Source organism: Palaemon carinicauda, chromosome 21, assembly GCF_036898095.1.
Source record: "Palaemon carinicauda isolate YSFRI2023 chromosome 21, ASM3689809v2, whole genome shotgun sequence".
Classification (NCBI taxonomy): domain Eukaryota; kingdom Metazoa; phylum Arthropoda; class Malacostraca; order Decapoda; family Palaemonidae; genus Palaemon; species Palaemon carinicauda.
The window spans coordinates 99,015,485-99,035,293 of NC_090745.1; the positions used below are offsets into that span (position 1 = coordinate 99,015,485).

Sequence of the window (19,809 nt, forward strand, 5' to 3'; positions counted from 1 at the left end):
GACTCTCGTGAAGACTTGAGGGGCTGTCGACAGACCGAAGCAGAGGGTCCTGAATTGAAGAGTCTGGGGGCCCCACTTTACCCTGAGAAACTTCCTGCTAGAGGGGTGAACGAGAACCTGGAAGTAGGCATCCTTGAGATCCAGGGACATCATGAAATTCCCTTCTCTCAAGGCTGCCAGAACCGACTTCAGCGTGTCCATCTTGAAGGGTGTCTTCTTGATGAATTTGTTCAATGCCGAGAGGTCGATTACTGGTCTCCAACCTCCTGCCGCTTTCTCCACCAGGAAGAGTCTTCTGTAGAATCCCGGCGACGGCTCGTGCACGGGTTGCAGGGCTCTTTTCTCCAGCATAACTTCCACCTCTGCCTGTAGAGCTGCGTTCTTCTCCGAGACTCCAATCATAAGACTCTTCATTCGAGATCCATGGGTGTTGTTTAAGGACACTTTCCAACACCCAGTTCAATTTGATTCACCAGCTGATCAATCAAGTGTTATCACACCAGGTCTCAGTATGAACCTGGTTGCTCCCAGATGGCCACAAGCTAAGTGGTATCCTAATCGGTTAGGAACTCTAACACAGATTGAGAAATTACTTATAGATTTCCACTTAAAAGCACCTCTCATTTGCAGCTGTGGTACTTCAATGCTCAGCCTTGTCTTGTTTTCCAAATGAAGGGCATATATCTCGTCATGAGTTATCTACGCTTGTGTTGAGTTTCAAGCAGTTTTGCCCACCCAGGGACCTCAGGCCCCTTTTATGTGACATGACCCTTATTGTCTCTATTGTGTGCACTGGCTAGTACAGTGGTAAAGTGTTTGCTTAGCATTTGCATGGTGGGAGATCGATCCCAGCATGGAACTGAGAGTTTGAGGTGTTTACTAGGGAGACCACTGCCATGGTTTGGCACCAAAGTGTGGGGTTAGGCTTTCCCTGTTGACTTTCTGGTGAGCATCTATTCTGATGAAACTGGAACTGGAAACAGACACCTTTATATGAGCCTTTAAGAATTCCTCAGTCAGATTAAACTCTCGAGACGTTTTGCTAGCCTAAAAATTGACGAAAAGAGTTGGCGAATTCAACAAGCGTGATTGTATTAACCAACAATGAAGTTTGGAAGGTCTATAGGTTTGTGCCCAGAACCCTAGGGCACAACTCAGGTTGAAGACCTTCTCCATCCTAAGCTTCATGAAGCACTGGATGGTAATCTAGATGCTCGTGTGTCCCCGTGAAGGCTCTGAAGTGCTATCTGAAGAGGAGTCGACATCTCGGGTTTGAGTGTTGGCAACTCCTCCCTAACACTGGCTGAACTATGAAAGAGGTGTTGAAGAACACTGTCTGTCTTTCTCGGCAAGACATCAAGATTATACTGTATACTTAAACCCTTGATGGGGTTGGTGTACCAGCTCAAACTAGAACTCACAAGGTCAAGGTATTTGTCCCACTTTAGCCTTCTAAAAGAATCTCACTATTGGACATGCTCAAGTCACAGCTTTCTATTTAAGTAAGTATACTTGTAAGTCCTACAACACATTTGTTCTTGGCCCTGCCATGGCTGTTTAAGTAGCTATTTAATTAATCCATCTCTCATAAGAAACAAAGCATTTGTTCTATGATAACATGTTTGATGCAAGTGTGGAAGAAAGGTTGAATGACTGGCTCTTCTACTTCTTCCCTTGCTTGAGGGTACACTGGGGCATGCTATCCCATCTTATTTCTCTTCCTCATGTTGTTTTGAGGCTTTTATAGTTTTCATGTAAAAGATTTATTTCAATGTTGTTCTTAAACTTCTCCTGTAGTTTATTTCTTAGTTTCCTTTCCTCAGAGCTTTTTCTCTGTTGGAACCTTTGGGCTTATAGCATCCTACTTATCCAACTAGGGTTGTAGTTTGGCAAGTAATACCAATAGTTATACTCGCTTAAGGATGAAGCAGTTTTGTTACATGCTGGATTTGACAGTGATGATGGTAACCAACATAGACCAGATCTGTTGATAGTTTTTGTCGCCCATCCTTTCTTGAATGAGGGAGTATGGTGGAATGAATGCCAACCCACTGGACATACACCATGTATTGCTATTTCAAAGATTCCTTCACTGACCGAGTACTAGATACATATCCAAGTATTGGCCAGGCCTTATTAGCTTTCTCATCTGTATGATGAGCTGATGGGAGGTAGCTGGAGTCTTCTTCCTATTTTTTTTTTTTTTTTTTTTTTTTTTTTTTGTAAGGAATTAGGTAAAAAACAGTCCAGGTTAAAAGAAGCTATTGCAAATCAGTCTTCAAGTTGAATTTCCCACATCAACCACCTCTCTTAGTCGTTTCCCATAGGTTAAAAGTTAAGTCTCTTCACTTGAAAAGTACACCACCTGTCGTTAACTACAGCTTGGTCTGAAAACATAACCTATTTTAAGTTTAGTGGGGTTTGTATAGCTAGAAAATATATTAATTACTTTAAAAACCTTATATTTGTATTTGTTGTTTTCATTTGAATTGGTAGAAGGTTGTTGCAAGCAGTGAAGAGTTTTTACAAAGGCAGTAAAACATGGATAGAATAGGAAATGAAGTGAGGTAGTGGTTTCCAGTTAGAGTTGGGCTGAGACAAGGATTTGTGATGTCATGGTTGTTCAATTTGTCTGTTGATGGAGTTGTGAGAGAAGTGAATGGTTGAGGAATGAAATTGATAGACGAGTGATCATGAGTGGGAGGTGAATCAGTTGTAGTTTGCGATCGATACTTTATTGGTTGCCGACTTGGAGGAGAAGCTGGGTTGATTAGTGACAGTTTGGAAGGGTGTGAGAAAGAAGGAAGATGAGAGTTAGTGTGGGGAAGTTCAAAGTTATGAGATGCATGAGAAGGGAGGGATAGTGGTGCTAGGTTGAATGCCATGTTGAATGGAGTTACTTGAGCAAATAGATAAGTTTTAAGTATTTGGGTTCTGTTGTTGCGGAAAGTGGTGGAATGGAAGTGCAGGTGCATTTCAGAGAGTGAAAGGAGTGGTAAAGAATAGAGGGTTAGGAATAAATGTAAAGAGAGTACTGTGAGAAAGTGATAGTACCAACTGTGATGAATGGATCAGAGTTGTGGGGAATGATAATGACATTGAAACAGAAATTGAATGTGTTTGAAACAGAAATGGAATGTGTTCGAGATGGAGTGTGAGGAGTATAGCTGATTTATCTCAATTAGATGGGGTTAGGAAAGTGGTGAGGATGAGAACGGCTGTAACAAATAACTTTGCAGCTAGAAGGGATAATAGGAATGTGTTGAGGTGGTTTGGCCATGCAAGAGGTAATGGGGAGAAGTACAAGAGGAAGATCAAGGTTTAGGTGGAATGAAAGCTCTAGGTAATAGGAGGGTAGATGCGAGAGAGGTAAAAGAGCGTGCTAGAAAAAGGAATAAATGGCGAGCGATTGCGACAGTTCCGGTAGGCCCTACTGCTTCCTCCGGTCGTCTTGGTGACCGCTGAGGTAGCAACAATAGGGGATTCAGCATATGAAGCTTCATTGTAGTGGATAAAGGGAGAGGGTGGGCTGTGACACCTTAGCAGTACCAACTAAACGGCTGAATCCTTCGTTGGGCTGGGAGGAGCAAAGATAAGAAACGTACCATTTTGTTCTTTTTTATGTCTGGTACCTCCAAAATTAGGGTAAGTACCTTGGTAGATAAGATGGAAATTTTTATTACCAGTTAAATTTCCTTGGTCAATTTGCCATTACCAAAAGATATTAAAGTATAATGTTAACTGTATTGGTTTTCAAGAAGCTTTTATTAGCATAAAGGTTAAATAAAAAATCTTGATTCCAAGTATAATTTAACAATTTTCAAAAAAAATAATAAAATGACTAGTAATACATTACATTTAATAACTATCTTATCACTTAATATCACAGAATAATATTGGAAGCTATTACAAAATAATATCAGAAGCTATTTCAGAAAATATATAAGATACAGAAAACAAGATTATAAAAGTATGAATGCAACACAATAAATCTTACCCAGTCGACATAAATTTGAAAAATTTCATTTTTCTGTCAAAACAGTTTTTCATTGCAAACATTAGTTAATAAGGCCTGTTTATACCCCTACAGTCTCATGATAGTTAATGAAGTTTGAATATCAACTAAGTGAAGGTGTTCTGATAAGTCAGGAAAGACCTGAAGAGATTAGAGTTCCTGGACAAGAAAGCATAAACCAATGGTTCTAGGAGTACTGGTGACTAATAGCTGGACTTGAACCCAAACTGAAGATCGCAGAAATGTAGGAAACAGTATGAGAGCCCAAACAACACAAGCATTCGATCATTCTGAATTCTTTTGAAATGAGGAAGACATCTCGAGAGCATTTCATCATTCTGAATTACTGTTCCAGTGGGAGAAACAGGTAACCTTACAAACACTTGCGGTGCTGGACCAATTCATATCTAGCTTTTATACTCCAAGGTATTTGTAACCAAGCTAAAATGCAAACCCAGTATTTCAGATGATGAGAAAGTGGTCAAAACTTGATGAGGCTTTTAACTATGTCCTACTTGGGCATAGAATAAATTGGTCAGACTAAGTCTGACTTCATATCTCCAGAATATAAAAATAAAAGCTATCTGGATTGAATCTAATCAAAGGGGGCTGGAAGTTGTTCCTTTCTATTTGAACAATGAATTTTTAAACGAGGAAGAGACACCTGGAGAGCATTTCATCATTCTGAATTACTTTTCCAGTAGGAGAAAAAGATAACCTTACTAACTTATGGTGCCGGACCTAATTCTTCCCTAACTTTTAGATTCCAAGGTATTTGTATCTAAGCTAAAATGCAGTGTTTCAGATGATAAGAAATTAGACAAAACACGATGAGGCTTTTTACTACGTCCTACTAGGGCATATTTACATAGAAAATTGGTCAGTCTGTAAGTCTGACTTTGTATTTCCTCCATAATATAAAAATAGCTCTTATGTGGATTGAATCTAATTTAAGGGGGGCTGGGAATCATTTCTTTCAATCTGATTAGGGTGGAGATGAAGTGTGAACAAGAAATCTGCTACCAAGAAGCTTGAAAGTGGCTGAACAGTGGCACATGTTAAGTTTCAATAATAATTATAATAATAATAGTAAAAGTGGAGGCAAGAGGATACTATATGCAATTACCACTTAAGAAGTCAAGAATAAGATCACTGCTGACTACAAGAGGGCTTCTAATTTACCAACAAAGAAAAGGATAATATAATGGACTGGGTATACAAAGCAAACAGGAAGCAGAAATGTAGTAAATCTCAATAACAAACAAGTAAACATGAAACTGAAATTATAACCTTGTCAGGAATAGCCCCAACTCCTGAAAGATCAATAGAGAAGCCCAAGAAAAAGTCCAAAACACTGGTGACCAGAAGGAAGCACTAACCTAGAACTAACACTAAAAGTTGCCTGGCAAAGCTGATTAGGTAGAAGGCAAGGAGAGAAGTGACAGTACATATCAAAAGTAAAACGATCATTCCTCTACTGTACAAGAGATAGAGACATTTAATTTCCTTCCAAAAAAACATTGCAACTCTTCAGTTTAGGGCGGCCGAAAAAAGATTAAGCTAATGAACAGTGAATGTACTGAAGTGACAAATGGAGGAGGAACTTTAAGATTTTCAACACACCATCACAATCACTACCTTAGCGGTGATTATAGGAGAACTAACATCGTCTGCAGTGCTAAATCATCCTGCCAGACAAATTCACTGGATTCGGAATAATCTTTTAACAAAGAATACTAGTTAAATCTGGGCACCACAAAATTCCTATGGTTCTTTGTTCTGCTTCTCTGTCATTAAATACATAAAACTGCTCCTCAGACATGCTATTAATAAACACTTTAAGTGGACTAAAAATTTATAAGGTTTTTTTCTGCTTTGCTGTTTTGAAATATAAAAACTGCTTGCCATATACAGTATGCCATAACATTAGCAGCTGTCAAAATGTTAAGGTGAAAATACTTTTTGGCAAAAAGAAAAAAAAAAAAATGTGCCATGACTGTAACATCTGAAAGCATAAAAATCATATGCAGTGTGTCTATGTTAAACATCTGACTACATAAATTCTAGTAAAATATAAAAATTCACAATATCAAAAAAAAAAAAAAAAAAAAAAAAAAAAAATAATAATCTCAGAGGTGACGTTACAATTGTGCCTAGGTAATTAGTGAATGAGCTTGAAAGATCTAAAGTACAAAATGAAACTTATGAATGGAAAGACTCAAAACCCAAAAAACGTTTTAACACTTCACATACTACTTAAAATCTTGCAAAACGTCAATTCAACTGAACATGAATATAAATGAAAACTAAAGCTTGTCGGTCGCCAAATTAAAAAAGTCATTGCATAGCAAGAAAAGCTCTCGCATTAGAACACTTCCAAGAAATCAATTAACAAACATATCAATTGCAGAAAAGGGTTGGTTTCTATGCTTTCTAAGGAAAAAAAAAGTTTACAAATAGAAATAAAATAGAATTCATCAACATAAGTTATAACAAAATTAGTGTGCTTATGTAAAAACACTGGAAACTACCACCTGTATTTCTCATATATTTAAGCAGGGGTTTCACTGAAAATACTTGTGTAATATATTATCAGTACAAGAAAAAATATAAAGGAATTGACTTAAAATTCAAAGAAATTAATAAAGTCCACGTAAAAAAGATCCTTAAATGGAAATTGGTAAACAGCAATCCTGAACTGTTTCAAAAGTCTTACATCTCAAGAGTTATTATTGCATAAGCAGGCATAGAAACTAATTTGTTACACTACAAAATATCAAAGGAGCTGTTACTGTATGTACGAACCTACGGGATGTTCTGACTGATCTTTTTCTTGTACAAGTAAATACTGTAGACAGTTGTGCACAATGCAAAAATAGGCTTTATTAAAATACAGTACAGTAAATTTTGCTGTTTTATTTTGTTGCATTCAGATTAAGTTTTAATACTATACAGTAATTCTCCTCAATTACTAATGTTCTATATAGACCTGAAAAATGTAATTTCTTGAAATAATTACTGTATAGTATTAAAACTTAATCTGAATGCAACAAAATAAAACAACAAAATCATAATCTTGTGTATCATTACTAGTATTCATATACAGTACATCAATCTCCAGTTGAAGTCTTGCCAGACTTTCAATTACTCGTTTACCGGTAGAGTACTAATACCTCAGACTTAGTTTTGAATATGGAACGTAGATATAGATGGTGTTTAAAATAATTTTCATCATCCATAAATAGACATATCAATTTACCTTGGCTATACTACCGATTGGTAAGAAGTTTTAGCCAAGTACCGAGTCATCGTATGATAACCTTGATCATAAATCCGTTCTAGGCAAGTACTTCTCAAAAAAGGGAAACTAATACTAATTTTCTCATATTTTTAAACAGTTCAGAAAGAGGCAGCCAGATTAAGAAACCAATTTGAAGGATTTGTATTGGGGAACAGGAAAATATATCTTAATGTCTACAAAGTACAAACCTCTTTACTGTAATTAGTTGTTATCTAAGTGAGAGACAACTACCAACTCTTTACAATTATTTCTGATTGTGACTGATGAATAGGATTTTGAGTGGTAAAAAGTGCTAGTATTTTTGCAACAGGTACCTTTGGTTCTGTCCATCAAAAGTTTAAAAACAAGCTGAAAGTAGTGTCACATATGAAACTGTATTATTCTTAAAATTAATGTATGCTATGTTACCTGAATAGGGCAACTTGGTACTTAAGTAGTTTTGGCAGACTTGATCAACAGACTTTAGTTGCATTTTTATGAGAACATTAGTAAGGTGGCTACTTCTAGTGATGGTTCGAGGGTTACTCACCAGAGACAATATTTGATTCTTAAAATTAATACTCATTTTTGGTTATCACTGCTTTACTCCAGGTGTATACCATCATAGGTAAAAAGAAATTTTTCAAACGTAGGGCAACAAATGCCTGTCAAATTGCCCTTGTAACACTATAAAAAAAAGCATCAAATAACACAACTCTTTAAAAAGATGGCTAAAACAGCGGTCAAGATATCTTTGCAGCCATTAAGAAAAAAGCATATTGTGCACATCACATGCAAGCATACTTAGTAATGTTTAGAAAACAGTTTCCAAATTACCAAAAATCTCACTTCATCAGTGCGAGCAGATATTTATTACTGTACAAGAATAGTTCATGGAAAATGTTTTCTTCACATTATTAACCTGAAAAAAATAGTATTCGATGTAATTTCATATTTAAAGCAATATCTAACCCCACATTTATTTACAATGTAACTCAAAATGATTAACTTTATGGAGATTTAATTTTTACCTTTGCAGTATTAATCATTGGTTTTAAAAAATTCTGTTGGAGGTGCTAATTAACACTTCTAGAACTACGTCAATCTTAGATGACCGCGGAGGTAGCAGCAGTAGGGGATTCAGCATTATGAAGCTTCATCTGTGGTGGATAACGGGGGGAATGTGGCACCCTAGCAGTACCAGCTGAACTCGGTTGAGTCCCTTGTCAGGCTGGGAGGATCGTAGAGAGTAGAGGTCCCCTTTCTGTTTTTGTTTCATTTGTTGATAACGGTTACCCCCCAAAATTGGGGGAAGTGCCTTGGTATATATATGTATGTAGAACTACGTTTATGAAAAACAAAAAGATCCACAATGGAAAAGTGCCACTGAATAATCAAAAGAACAATCATGTTGCACCATAAGAAATGCCCTTTGGCAGAATGTACATAAAGCATAAATTTTTTGTAATGAAAATTGATTCTGGAGGTTTTCTATGAAATAATTTTGATTAACATACTTGCAAATTCTATGAAATAATTTTGATTAACATATTGGCAAAGTTAATTTCAATGAAATTATGATATACTGTATAAACAAAATTGAACTTCACATAACAAAAAAATTGAACTACTTAACTGACCAATGACCACTTAATTTTCAAAACTCCCAATACATATAATACAGAAAAAAATACATTGCTGAACTTTTAATTGTTTGTTTTGTACTAGAAGCAGTGAACATTAAGCTTGGAGCGTAAGAAAGCCTATTTACTTGAAAGCACTACAAAAAAATCATAACTTGGATAGTCCTTTAACTTTAATGGTAATTTGTTAATTATTAACTGCCCTAATGGGAAAATGTAGATGCTCTAAATGGAAGTAATATCAAATAAATGGTTCATGGACTGATTTCCAACAGTAAATGAAATAAAAAAATAATAAAAAAAAGGTTTTGTCTAGCCACATGACTAACTCAAGATGCTGGACCAGGTGGATTAGCAATCACACTTTCTTTCTTGTGGGTGGCTAAGTGTTTCTTCAGTTTTTTCATTGAACTAAAGACAAGATTACATTTTGAACATGGTAACTCCTTGTTTTCTTGATGAACTACTTTATGTGCAGCAAGCCTGTAGGCATGAGCAAAACTATGACCACATTCATCACAGCAATGAGGCTTCTTATTACTATGTCGCCTATAGTGTGTTTCCAAACGTTTTTCAGAAAGGAAACGAGCACCACATATATCACATTTGGGACGACATGCTGAGTGGGTTTTCATGTGGGCTGCCAATCCGCTTCGCCACACAAAGCCTTTACTACATATTGAACAAACATGCTTACGAATATTCACATGAATCTGCATATGATGGTTCAGCAGACTTAAGAAACGATAACCCTTTAAACAGTGAGTGCAATGATATCTTTTTGAGTTATGGTGATGTGAAGCCTTATGCATCACATATGACATATGCCTTTCAAAAGTTTTGTTACAAATTGGACATGTGAACAAACCTGTTAAATGTAACTTTAAATGCCGTTGTAGAACTACCTTTGTTTTAAATGCTTTAGTGCACATAGAACACTCAAAAGGACGGGCATCTGAGTGCATGCTTTTATGCCTTGAAAGTCCTATTCTCGTGCGAAATGGTCTGTCACAAACAGCACATACATATGGTTTCTCTCCAGTGTGAATACGCAGGTGTTGTACTAGAATACTACGACTTGAGAAGCTTTTTGAACAATAAGGACAAGCATGGGGTTGAATGTTGTGATGGCGGTTCAAGTGAAACTTGAGACTACTGTTGCCTTTCAGCATCTTTCCACAGATCTGTTAGAAAGAATATTAATATTAAATTAAATTCATTGCCTGGTAAAGATAATAACTATATATGATTTAATAATGAAGTTTTGAAAATAAAATAGGTTATTTCCATACTAACCCAAGGTTCATATGGCTTCTTTGAAGCTTGCTTACATCAACATCTATCATCCAAATTTAAATTAACCATTTTCCTCACCTTCATATAGTACAGTATTACCAGATATATGAAACTGTATGGAGAGAAGTGTGGTTTAGCATTCAGTGAGGAGGTTGGGCAGGGAGTTTTATAAACCCCAAGTGAGTATATAAATAATCAAATAAGTAGCATTCTTACAATCATGAACCCAAACTTTCAAGTATATCACTTATCTGGAATCCAATTCAGTGTGACCCTCAGCCACTAATGCCTTGATAAGAAAGGACTTTAATTTCTTGGAGATCATGCTATCCCTAATGCTATTCACCTTGCCTGAATAAACTTTAATGATCCTAATAAGACAAAGAAACCTGCTCTCTGAAGCATTACTTACCTTCCTCTAATCAGGGAATATGGAAGAATTTTGGCTTTAAAAGTCCTTCTTTGCCCTAAAGCTTGGTAAGAGAGACAAAACTATTTCATAATCACCTAAACCCACATCCTTGGGAAGAGTATGTAATTCACTATTATGTTCAGTTAAAACTAAAACTAACACAAAAAGTGTTTTGTTACCAAGAACCTTAAAAGATAGACATTCCAAAAGCTCAAACTACATCTAAATAACAATTAACTGATCTGGTTTCTCAATAGCAAAAGACCAGATCATATTGGCAATAATATCTGACGAGGATAAATCCAATCCAAGAATTTGAAAACTGTATTAAGCATGATCAGTTATTCTTCAAAGGCAAAAGAGGGTTTCATTAAAAACTAAACAACACTGTACACATGCCACTGTCTTTGAAATTATTAGTACACTGCTTCTTGGAAGCCAAAATAAATAATTAAAGGCCCAGATAACACCCTCCCCTCTGAGGATATTGTGGACAGTCTGAAGCACATGGGGCTTTGGTACACCACTCTCTAAACAGGTTGTCTGAGAAGATTGGTCTTGACAGGCAATTTGGTGAGCAAAAGCCCTCCATCTTCTTCCTGAGTGAGATCACAAACATTTCTACATAAAGCTTTCCTTACCAACTCCAAATTACTTGTAACTACCTACCGGATAGAGACCAGTCGTTTGGAACACTTGTTTCCTACTCAACTAGTCTCTCATTTTCAGATGATCCAGCAAAACAAACTTCTCGATCTGACAGCCACTTCATTGACTTGAAAATTTCCAACAAATGCAAGAAAGACTGAATCCTCTTTTCCTAGGGAAAAGCCTACAAGAATCAAGGCTATGATTTCATAGAATCCTTTGTGTTGAAACCAGAATGAACTTTTTCAGATTGACCAGTCCCCCCAAAAATTGAGTAACCATACATAAAAGACCTTAATCTCTCCTAGCGATAACTTCAAAGTCAACCGAGTATAAAAACACTTATCCCAAGAATTGAAGCAAACACTCTTGCAAAGACTTGAGCAGCTGCCCTAAGCCAAAAAAAAAAAAATTGAATTGATAAACCATACCATCCATACACCTGAGGAGACACCTTGACTACAGATGAACTGGTATGTGAAATAGGCAACTATCAAGTCAATTATGTACAGTCAACTCTGGATATATGCGTACAGATATTTCTTATAACGAGAATGCTAAATTTGACCCCATATTTCTTAAAATAAATCACCAAAGAATGAGAGTCAAAAACGAGAAATTTAGGAAAACGAAAGTCAAAGCATGAAATTTAGCATTAGAAGTTGACAAATAATACTCTATAGTATTAAAATCTACCAAAGAAAATTATTCAAAATTTAAAATTTAGTTACAAATCGTTAAATACAGCATGATGTTAAAAAGTGAAAATCAAAACATCACAAATTGTTAAAGTAATTTACATTTTTCCTAGCCATACAAACCCAAGTCCTTTAATTAGGGATATTGTTTCAGTGCAAGCTGGAATTAGTTGTTAAATGTTGGATAACGTGTGGTTATCCAACCGAGTAGGGAGCGGGGTAAGAAGCCCTGCCCCTTTTCAGTTACTTAAGTCTTCCCTTCTCATTCAGGACTTGGAGGGATGTTTTGAGGACAGGAGTTCTATTAAAAGACTAGTTTGCATGGCTAGGAAAAATACAAATTACTTTTTAAAAATTGCGATTTGTTCCTACGTAACATACAAACCCTCTTCCTTTTAATTAAGGAGACTCGTTACTTGATGGGTTTAAGTCCCCTAGGGCCAAACTGAATGGTTCAATTTCATCCCTAGAAGTGTTCAATACTCGAGCTGATGGGGTCGAAGCATGGACTTTTGTCACCCCTGTCTCTGTCTACCTGTCTTAGGGATTTAAGACTGATATGCCCTGGGTTGTACATGAAACTGTACTTGATTGACATTGGGGAACCCTTTCTCCCGAAGGGGATGTCAGTTAGAGTAAGATACCAGGTATATGATTAACCCTTTTGCTACCAGGCCGTGTTCGCTACTGGAGCTCTATACGAGATTTGCCATCATCGGATATACTCGCTCATTTAACCTATTACAAGCTATATTTCCATTTTTATTTGTTTAACTACTGATTACAGAATAATCTTTTCCAAAGTTTGCTTTACTGTATTCTCCAATGTATTTCCCTCTAAACAACGGAAATGTTTTTCCATTCTTTGGTAAGTAGTTAAAGAATAATTTTGAAAAAAAAAATCTCATGTAATTATCTCTAACTAATGGTAAGGCACTGTGATTTTGTGTAAAAAAAAAAAAAAACTTTTTATTCATTGACGTGATTATGTTATTCTGTTATAATTCTATGATATATAGCCATCAAACTACTTCTTAGTAATAATAAACTTTACATTGTACAGAAATGTAATAAAAATATCCTTTTATTTCCTTTGACACAAAAAATATTCAATAATTTATAATTAAAAGGTACGGTAAAGCCCTGCAATTTATGTGTAAAAAAACTATATATTTATTCAAGTGACCATTATATTCCGTAACAATTCCATGATAAATAGCCGCCGAAAAATATAAAACTACTCAACAATAATAATGGAATTTACATTATACAGAAATAAAATGAAAATATCCATTTGTTTCCTTTGACACAAAAAGTATTCTATAATGAATAATTTATGAGGTATAAATACGATAAACAAATATGAATTAACAAAAGTCTGTTGACAAAAGATATATATGAGAGAGAAAGAGAGAGAGTTAATATAGATTTAGTTCATTAGACATGAGGTTTGTTCGTTCGTTTATGATTCTACCTCACGTGTGATTGTGACTATGAACTGGATCATTCCTGTTTTGAGTATTTCAGGAGGTTGGAAATACTGTAGACAGCGCATGTAAGAACATGACAAATACTGTACTGTGTAGAAACGGTAGAATGGCAATAAATGGAAATAATGACTATGAGCTAACTTTTACTCATGAAAGCAATGAACAATACTAATGTGAAATATATAAAACATGAAGATGATATATTGTAGAAATGATAGTTGAAAAAAAAGGAATAAAATAAGAAAAAAAGATAAATCTCGTCCTCTATCAACTATTTCCTTTACCTGTAATGCTAAGTTTCCATCTCGTGAGTGGGACTTATAGTCGAGGGCAGGGATACTTTCTCTGTCATTATGAACACTGGCAACATAGAAAAACCTCTGTTCCTTGGGAGGGGGGTTTAGAAGAATGAAGGAGAAGGGTCAGATATACTACCTTTTATTCTAGACTTACTGTATATTTCCAGGCATAAAATGACCTGAAAATTAGGGCAAATTTTAATAATATTGGATCATATCTGTTGTATAAGAGTAATGGTGAATCAAAAAACAAACTGTGTATAGGATAACTTTTGCCGTATTCTTAAAAATTCAAAAGTAATTAAATAAAGACTATTTTATATCAGGCTTTTGCTAAACATGCCACCTAAAACCAAAATAATTGCTTTGTTTACGTTTCATCAACAATCATAGCAAATAAACGAATGCATTTAGGCATCTGTGAATAAGTTAGCTTTTGTAGCAACAGATATCTTACCGAGTATTGGTTTTGTAATTCAAGATAAATGAACTAAGATCAATTTATATCATGTTTTTCCTAATAAACATCGCCTAAAACAGAAAACATTGTTATGTTTATGTTTCATCGCCAGTCATAATGAAAGAACAAACCCATTTACACATACAAGTGATAACAAATGATACTAAGAGCTTTTAGTAAAAATGTTATTACAAATATTTTACTTGTCATATCCCTCAAAATTCCTACATGTCGCATAACAGGAGAACCATTTTGTTTCCATTTAGTCAACAATAACAAAGTATGTACTGCTAATGACAGTATGTTTTGGCAGAGAAGATGGTGCGAGATTGGAGCAGTGAGGATAATTTGGATCATGATGGATTTTTAATGAAAAATAAATATAATTAAATTTTATTACGACCATTATTAACGATACCATTAAAATTATCGAAGGTTAAGGAAAGAGAAAAATATAGGTTGCTGAGAACGCAATCATAACTCGATGTTTACATTTTGTTAACTGGCCACGCATAGATAACATTTGATTTCATTGCTACTACGGAATATTTCCTCATATGCTATTTATCATGAACTTATGCCAATATGAAAGGTAAATATGGTTTGGTTGCTTTTATTATCAGTTATCGTACAGATACTTAGGCTAGCCCACTAATAAATATCATTTGGAATTCAAGCTGTGATTTTCATATCGTTTGTATAAGACAACTCCCCCATTTTCAGGGGTGAATTTTAGGATTTAAAGGTCATCTTATACACGGATATATATGGTACACCTAAAGGTTAAAATAGACGTGATGCATCGTTCTCCCATGTTGGACTGGTTACACAACAACTTGGGCAGCTTCCTCAAGTCAAAGCACAGTGTCAGGGACTTGCAGGTACACTCCTGTAAGTAAAATGTTGTGAAGGTGGTTTGTCTCTTCCAGACACTGGCCTCTACCACTGCTGATTCCATTCATCCCTGGTTCTTTATCTCTTGTATGCAATGGAACTTCACCATTAGCCAACCTCTCTCCTTTCTGTAACAAAATATGTAAAGGAAGAGGGACCAAGGTGTACCTTGAGCGTATAGGAAAAGGAGAGGAGGTGGTCTTGTATGAAGCCGAGCATGTACACAGACACCTCCCCTTGCTGGATTAGTTCTCGATACTGCACAGTCTCTCAAGAGTAAGAAAGGAGAGATCGGTCAGTCTCTCACATAACTCCTGTGGATCGGTCTTCTTGGATTTTGCACCAGCAGCATCACAAGAATCTCACAAAGATGAGAAAGAAGAACTAAAGGAGGAGACGATGTTCCCACTGAGGAAGAGGACCCTGAAGACAAGACCACACCAACTGGTGCTATATCCTCCAGCAACTCTAAGTTTAGCAGAAGGCTGAATATTCTTTATAGTTTATATATGACAGATATATTTTAATGTTACTGTTCCTAAATTTTTTAATTTAATTATTCATTGCTCCTCTTGTTGTTTATTTATTTCTTTACTTCCTTTCCTCACTTGGGTATTTTTCCTTGTTGGAGCCCTTGGGATTATAGCATCCTCCATTTTCAATTAGGGTTGTAGCTTAGCTAATAATAATAATAATAATAATAATAATAATAATAATAATAATAGGGGAAGCTTCAGATGTCCTGGAAGCAGCCAACACTTTCAGCAGCTTCCCACTGACATACCACAGGTGCCCAAGAAAAGTCATAACTTCCTTAGGTGCAGGTTGTCTTGGTCATTTTTGGTATGTACAGCCACAAGAGACTCTCAAGGAAAAGGTGGCGTATTACCTTCATCAAGGGAAAGCGATTTAAAATTTCCTTGATCATCACCCAGAGAGTGAGCTGAGGTCTAATCCCCCCCCCCCTAATTCCTGTAGGGGACCCAGTCCTAGAAGAACCCAAAGGAGACACAACAGGCCAGGAATCATTGAAATAAAGAGAGCCGTAAAGTTTCTTCACCATCAGTTTTGGCATAGCCAAAGCTGATTCCAAAGTGTTCTTACCCTTCTTCATGGCGAATTCCACCCACTCATCAAAAGGGATGACTGCAAACAACACACATGATACAGATCAACAGCAGGTTGACATAAACCTGCCACTGTTTTGACCAGGTTTACCCAGACACAACCATATGTCTTTGTACTTGTCCATTTCAATAAGAAAAAAGGGGAAAGTAAAAACTTTTGGAGAGGCAGCAAGAATACATCCGTACTCCTTGCGGCACAAGTCAAGAGTGCTAGTCTTGCTGGCTGACTGGTGGGCAGGGCTTCCCCTACCACCCATTGGTAGTTATAAATACCTCATTAAATTTTAATGGGGCTGAAATCATACTACTATTAAAAGACAATGGTTTCTAGTAGGAACAAATTTAAGACATTTCAGATTTCATAAAAAGACATATGATATTTTCAATTCAAAATAAATTTTTGAATATACTTACCCGGTGAATATATAAATAGCTTACGTCTCCGACGGTCGACAGATTCCAAAAACTCGCAAGCGATCGCCATGAAGGTTGTCGGGTGTGCCCACCAGCGCCGACTATCGGCCAGATACCGCATATACTTCTCAACCAAACCAGTTCTTCTCAGTCCGTAGGGTCTCTATCGGGGAGGAAGGGAGGGCCTTTAATTATATATATTCACCGGGTAAGTATATTCAAAAATTTATTTTAAATTGAAAATATTTTTAAATATTAAACTTAGCCGGTGAATATATAAATAGCTGATTCACACCCATGGTGGTGGGTAGAGACCAGTATTATTATTATTATTATTATTATTATTACTTACTAAGCTACAACCCTAGTTGGAAAAGCAGTATGCTATAAGCCCAGGGGCTCCAACAGGGAAAATAGCTCAGTGCGGAAAGGAAAAAAGGAAAATAAAATATTCTAAGAAGAGTAACAACAATAAATATCTCCTATATAAACTATAAAAACTTTAACAAAACAAGAGGAAGAGAAATAAGATAGGAGAGTGTGCTTGAGTGTACCCTCAAGCAAGAGAACTCTAACCCAAGACAGTGAAAGGCCATGGTACAGAGGCTATGGCACTACCCAAGACTAGAGAACAGTGGTTTGATTTTGGAGTGTCCTTCTCCTAGAAGAGCTGCTTACCATAGCTAAAGAGTCTCTTCTACCCTTACCAAGAGAAAAGTGGCACTGAACAATTACAGTGCAGTAACCCCTTGGGTGATGAAGAATTGTTTGGTAATCTGTGTTGAGGATAGAGGAGAATATGTAAAGAATATGCCAGACTATTCAGTGTGTATGTAGGCAAAGGGAAAATGAACCGTAACCAGAGAGGAGGATCCAATGTAGTACTGTCTGGCCAGTCAAAAGACCCCATAACTCTCTAGCGGTAGTATCTCAACGGGTAAAACAATAAAGGCGTATATGCTCAAGAGTTTTTGACAAATATTCAAAAAACAAACTTAAGTACAGGTACCTGGTAAGGAAGCTGACTCTGATGATTACTCTGCCTCATTAGTCCGCTATCTTCACGAAGCCCAGCGATCCTCTTAGGATGCTGAAAGACTCCCAGGAGCTGCTATATCCAGGGTGAACACCCCTATAACAGGACCTCATCAATACCCTTAATCTGGGCGCTCTCAAGAAACAATATTTTGACCACCCGCCAAATCAAAAAGATTGCGAAAGACTTCTTAGTCTCCCGTACAACCCAAAACAAGATTAAAAATTTCAAGAGTAGATTAAATGTTATTTTGATAATAAAATAAATTTTTGAATATACTTACCCGGTGATTATAATAGCTGCAACTCTGTTGCTCGACAGAAAAACTCTACGTAAAAATTTGCCAGCGATCGCTACACAGGTAGGGGGTGTACTCAACAGCGCCATCTGTCGTTCAGATACCCAGTACTCATTGTAAACAAAGAACTCAATTTTCTCCTCGGTCCACTGTGTCTCTATTGGGGAGGAAGGGAGGGTCCTTTAATTTATAATAACCGGGTAAGTATATTCAAAAATTTATTTTATTATCAAAATAACATTTTTCAATATTTAACTTAGCCGGTGATTATAATAGCTGATTCACACCCAGGGGGGTGGGTAGAGACCAGCAAAATATGTTTACATCATATGAGCTAAGAATTTTTATTTCATTTTAGAAGTTATCAAAATAACTAAACAAAATAAATAGGTACCTGGTAAGGAAGTCGACTTGAACAATTACTCTGCCTTTTTAAGTACGTCTTCCTTACGGAGCCTCGCGATCATCTTAGGATGCTGAGCGACCCCTAGGAGCTGAAGTATCAAGGGTTGCAACCCATACAACAGGACCTCATCAAAACCTCTAATCTAGGCGCTTCTCAAGAAATGACTTTGACCACCCGCCAAATCAACTAGGATGCGAAAGGCTTCTTAGCCTTCCGGACAACCCAAAAACAACAATAAAAACATTTCAAGAGAAAGATTAAAAAGGTTATGGAATTAGGGAATTGTAGTGGTTAAGCCCTCACCCACTACTGCACTCGCTGCTACGAATGGTCCCAGAGTGTAGCAGTTCTCGTAAAGAGACTGGACATCCTTAAGATAAAAAGACGCGAACACTGACTTGCTTTTCCAATAGGTTGCGTCGATTATACTTCGCAGAGATCTATTTTGTTTAAAGGCCACGGAAGTTGCGACAGCTCTAACTTCGTGTGTCCTTACCTTCAGCAAAGCTTGGTCTTCCTCATTCAGATGGGAATGAGCTTCTCGTATTAACAGTCTGATAAAATAGGATAAAGCATTCTTTGACATAGGCAAAGATGGTTTCTTAACTGAACACCATAAAGCTTCAGACGGGCCTCGTAAAGGTTTAGTTCGTTTTAAATAGAACTTAAGAGCTCTTACAGGGCATAAGACTCTTTCTAGTTCATTTCCAACCATACGATAAGCTTGGAATATCGAACGATTTTGGCCAAGGTCGAGAAGGCAGCTCGTTTTTGGCTAGAAAACCAAGTTGTAGAGAACATGTAGCCGTTTCAGATGAGAATCCGATGTTCTTGCTGAAGGCATGAATCTCACTGACTCTTTTAGCTGTGGCTAAGCATACCAGGAAAAGAGTCTTTAAGGTGAGATCTTTCAGGGAGGCTGATTGTAGCGGCTCGAACCTGTCTGACATAAGGAATCTTAGTACCACGTCTAAATTCCAACCAGGTGTAACCAAACGACGCTCCTTCGTGGTCTCAAAAGACTTAAGGAGGTCCTGTAGATTTTTATTGTTGGAAAGATCTAAGCCTCTGTGACGGAAGACTGATGCCAACATGCTTCTGTAACTCTTGATAGTGGGAGCTGAAAGAGATTGTTCTTTCCTCAGATATAAGAGGAAGTCAGCTCTTTGAGTTACAGAGGTACTGGTCGAGGATACGGATACTGACTTGCACCAGTTTCGGAAGATTTCCCACTTCGATTGGTAGACTCTAAGGGTGGATGTTCTCCTTGCTCTAGCAATCGCTCTGGCTGCCTCCTTCGAAAAGCCTCTAGCTCTCGAGAGTCTTTCGATAGTCTGAAGGCAGTCAGACGAAGAGCGTGGAGGCCTTGGTGTACCTTCTTTACGTGTGGCTG

General features: G+C 36.8%; 2 protein-coding genes across 4 annotated transcripts in view; both read right to left on the bottom strand.

The window, feature by feature from the left end:
• LOC137615345 (inactive phospholipase C-like protein 1) overlaps nt 1-19,809 on the bottom strand; it is a 1,261,629-nt gene that overhangs the window by 398,751 nt on the left and 843,069 nt on the right. The gene's annotated exons all lie outside the window — the stretch shown is intronic.
• LOC137615344 (uncharacterized) overlaps nt 6,126-19,809 on the bottom strand; it is an 85,309-nt gene continuing 71,625 nt past the window's right edge. Inside the window, exon 6 of the mRNA XM_068345145.1 lies at nt 6,126-10,122. Within this exon, the coding sequence (XP_068201246.1) occupies nt 9,268-10,122 (855 nt within the window). The 3' untranslated portion in view covers nt 6,126-9,267. The remainder of the gene's footprint in view (nt 10,123-19,809) is intronic.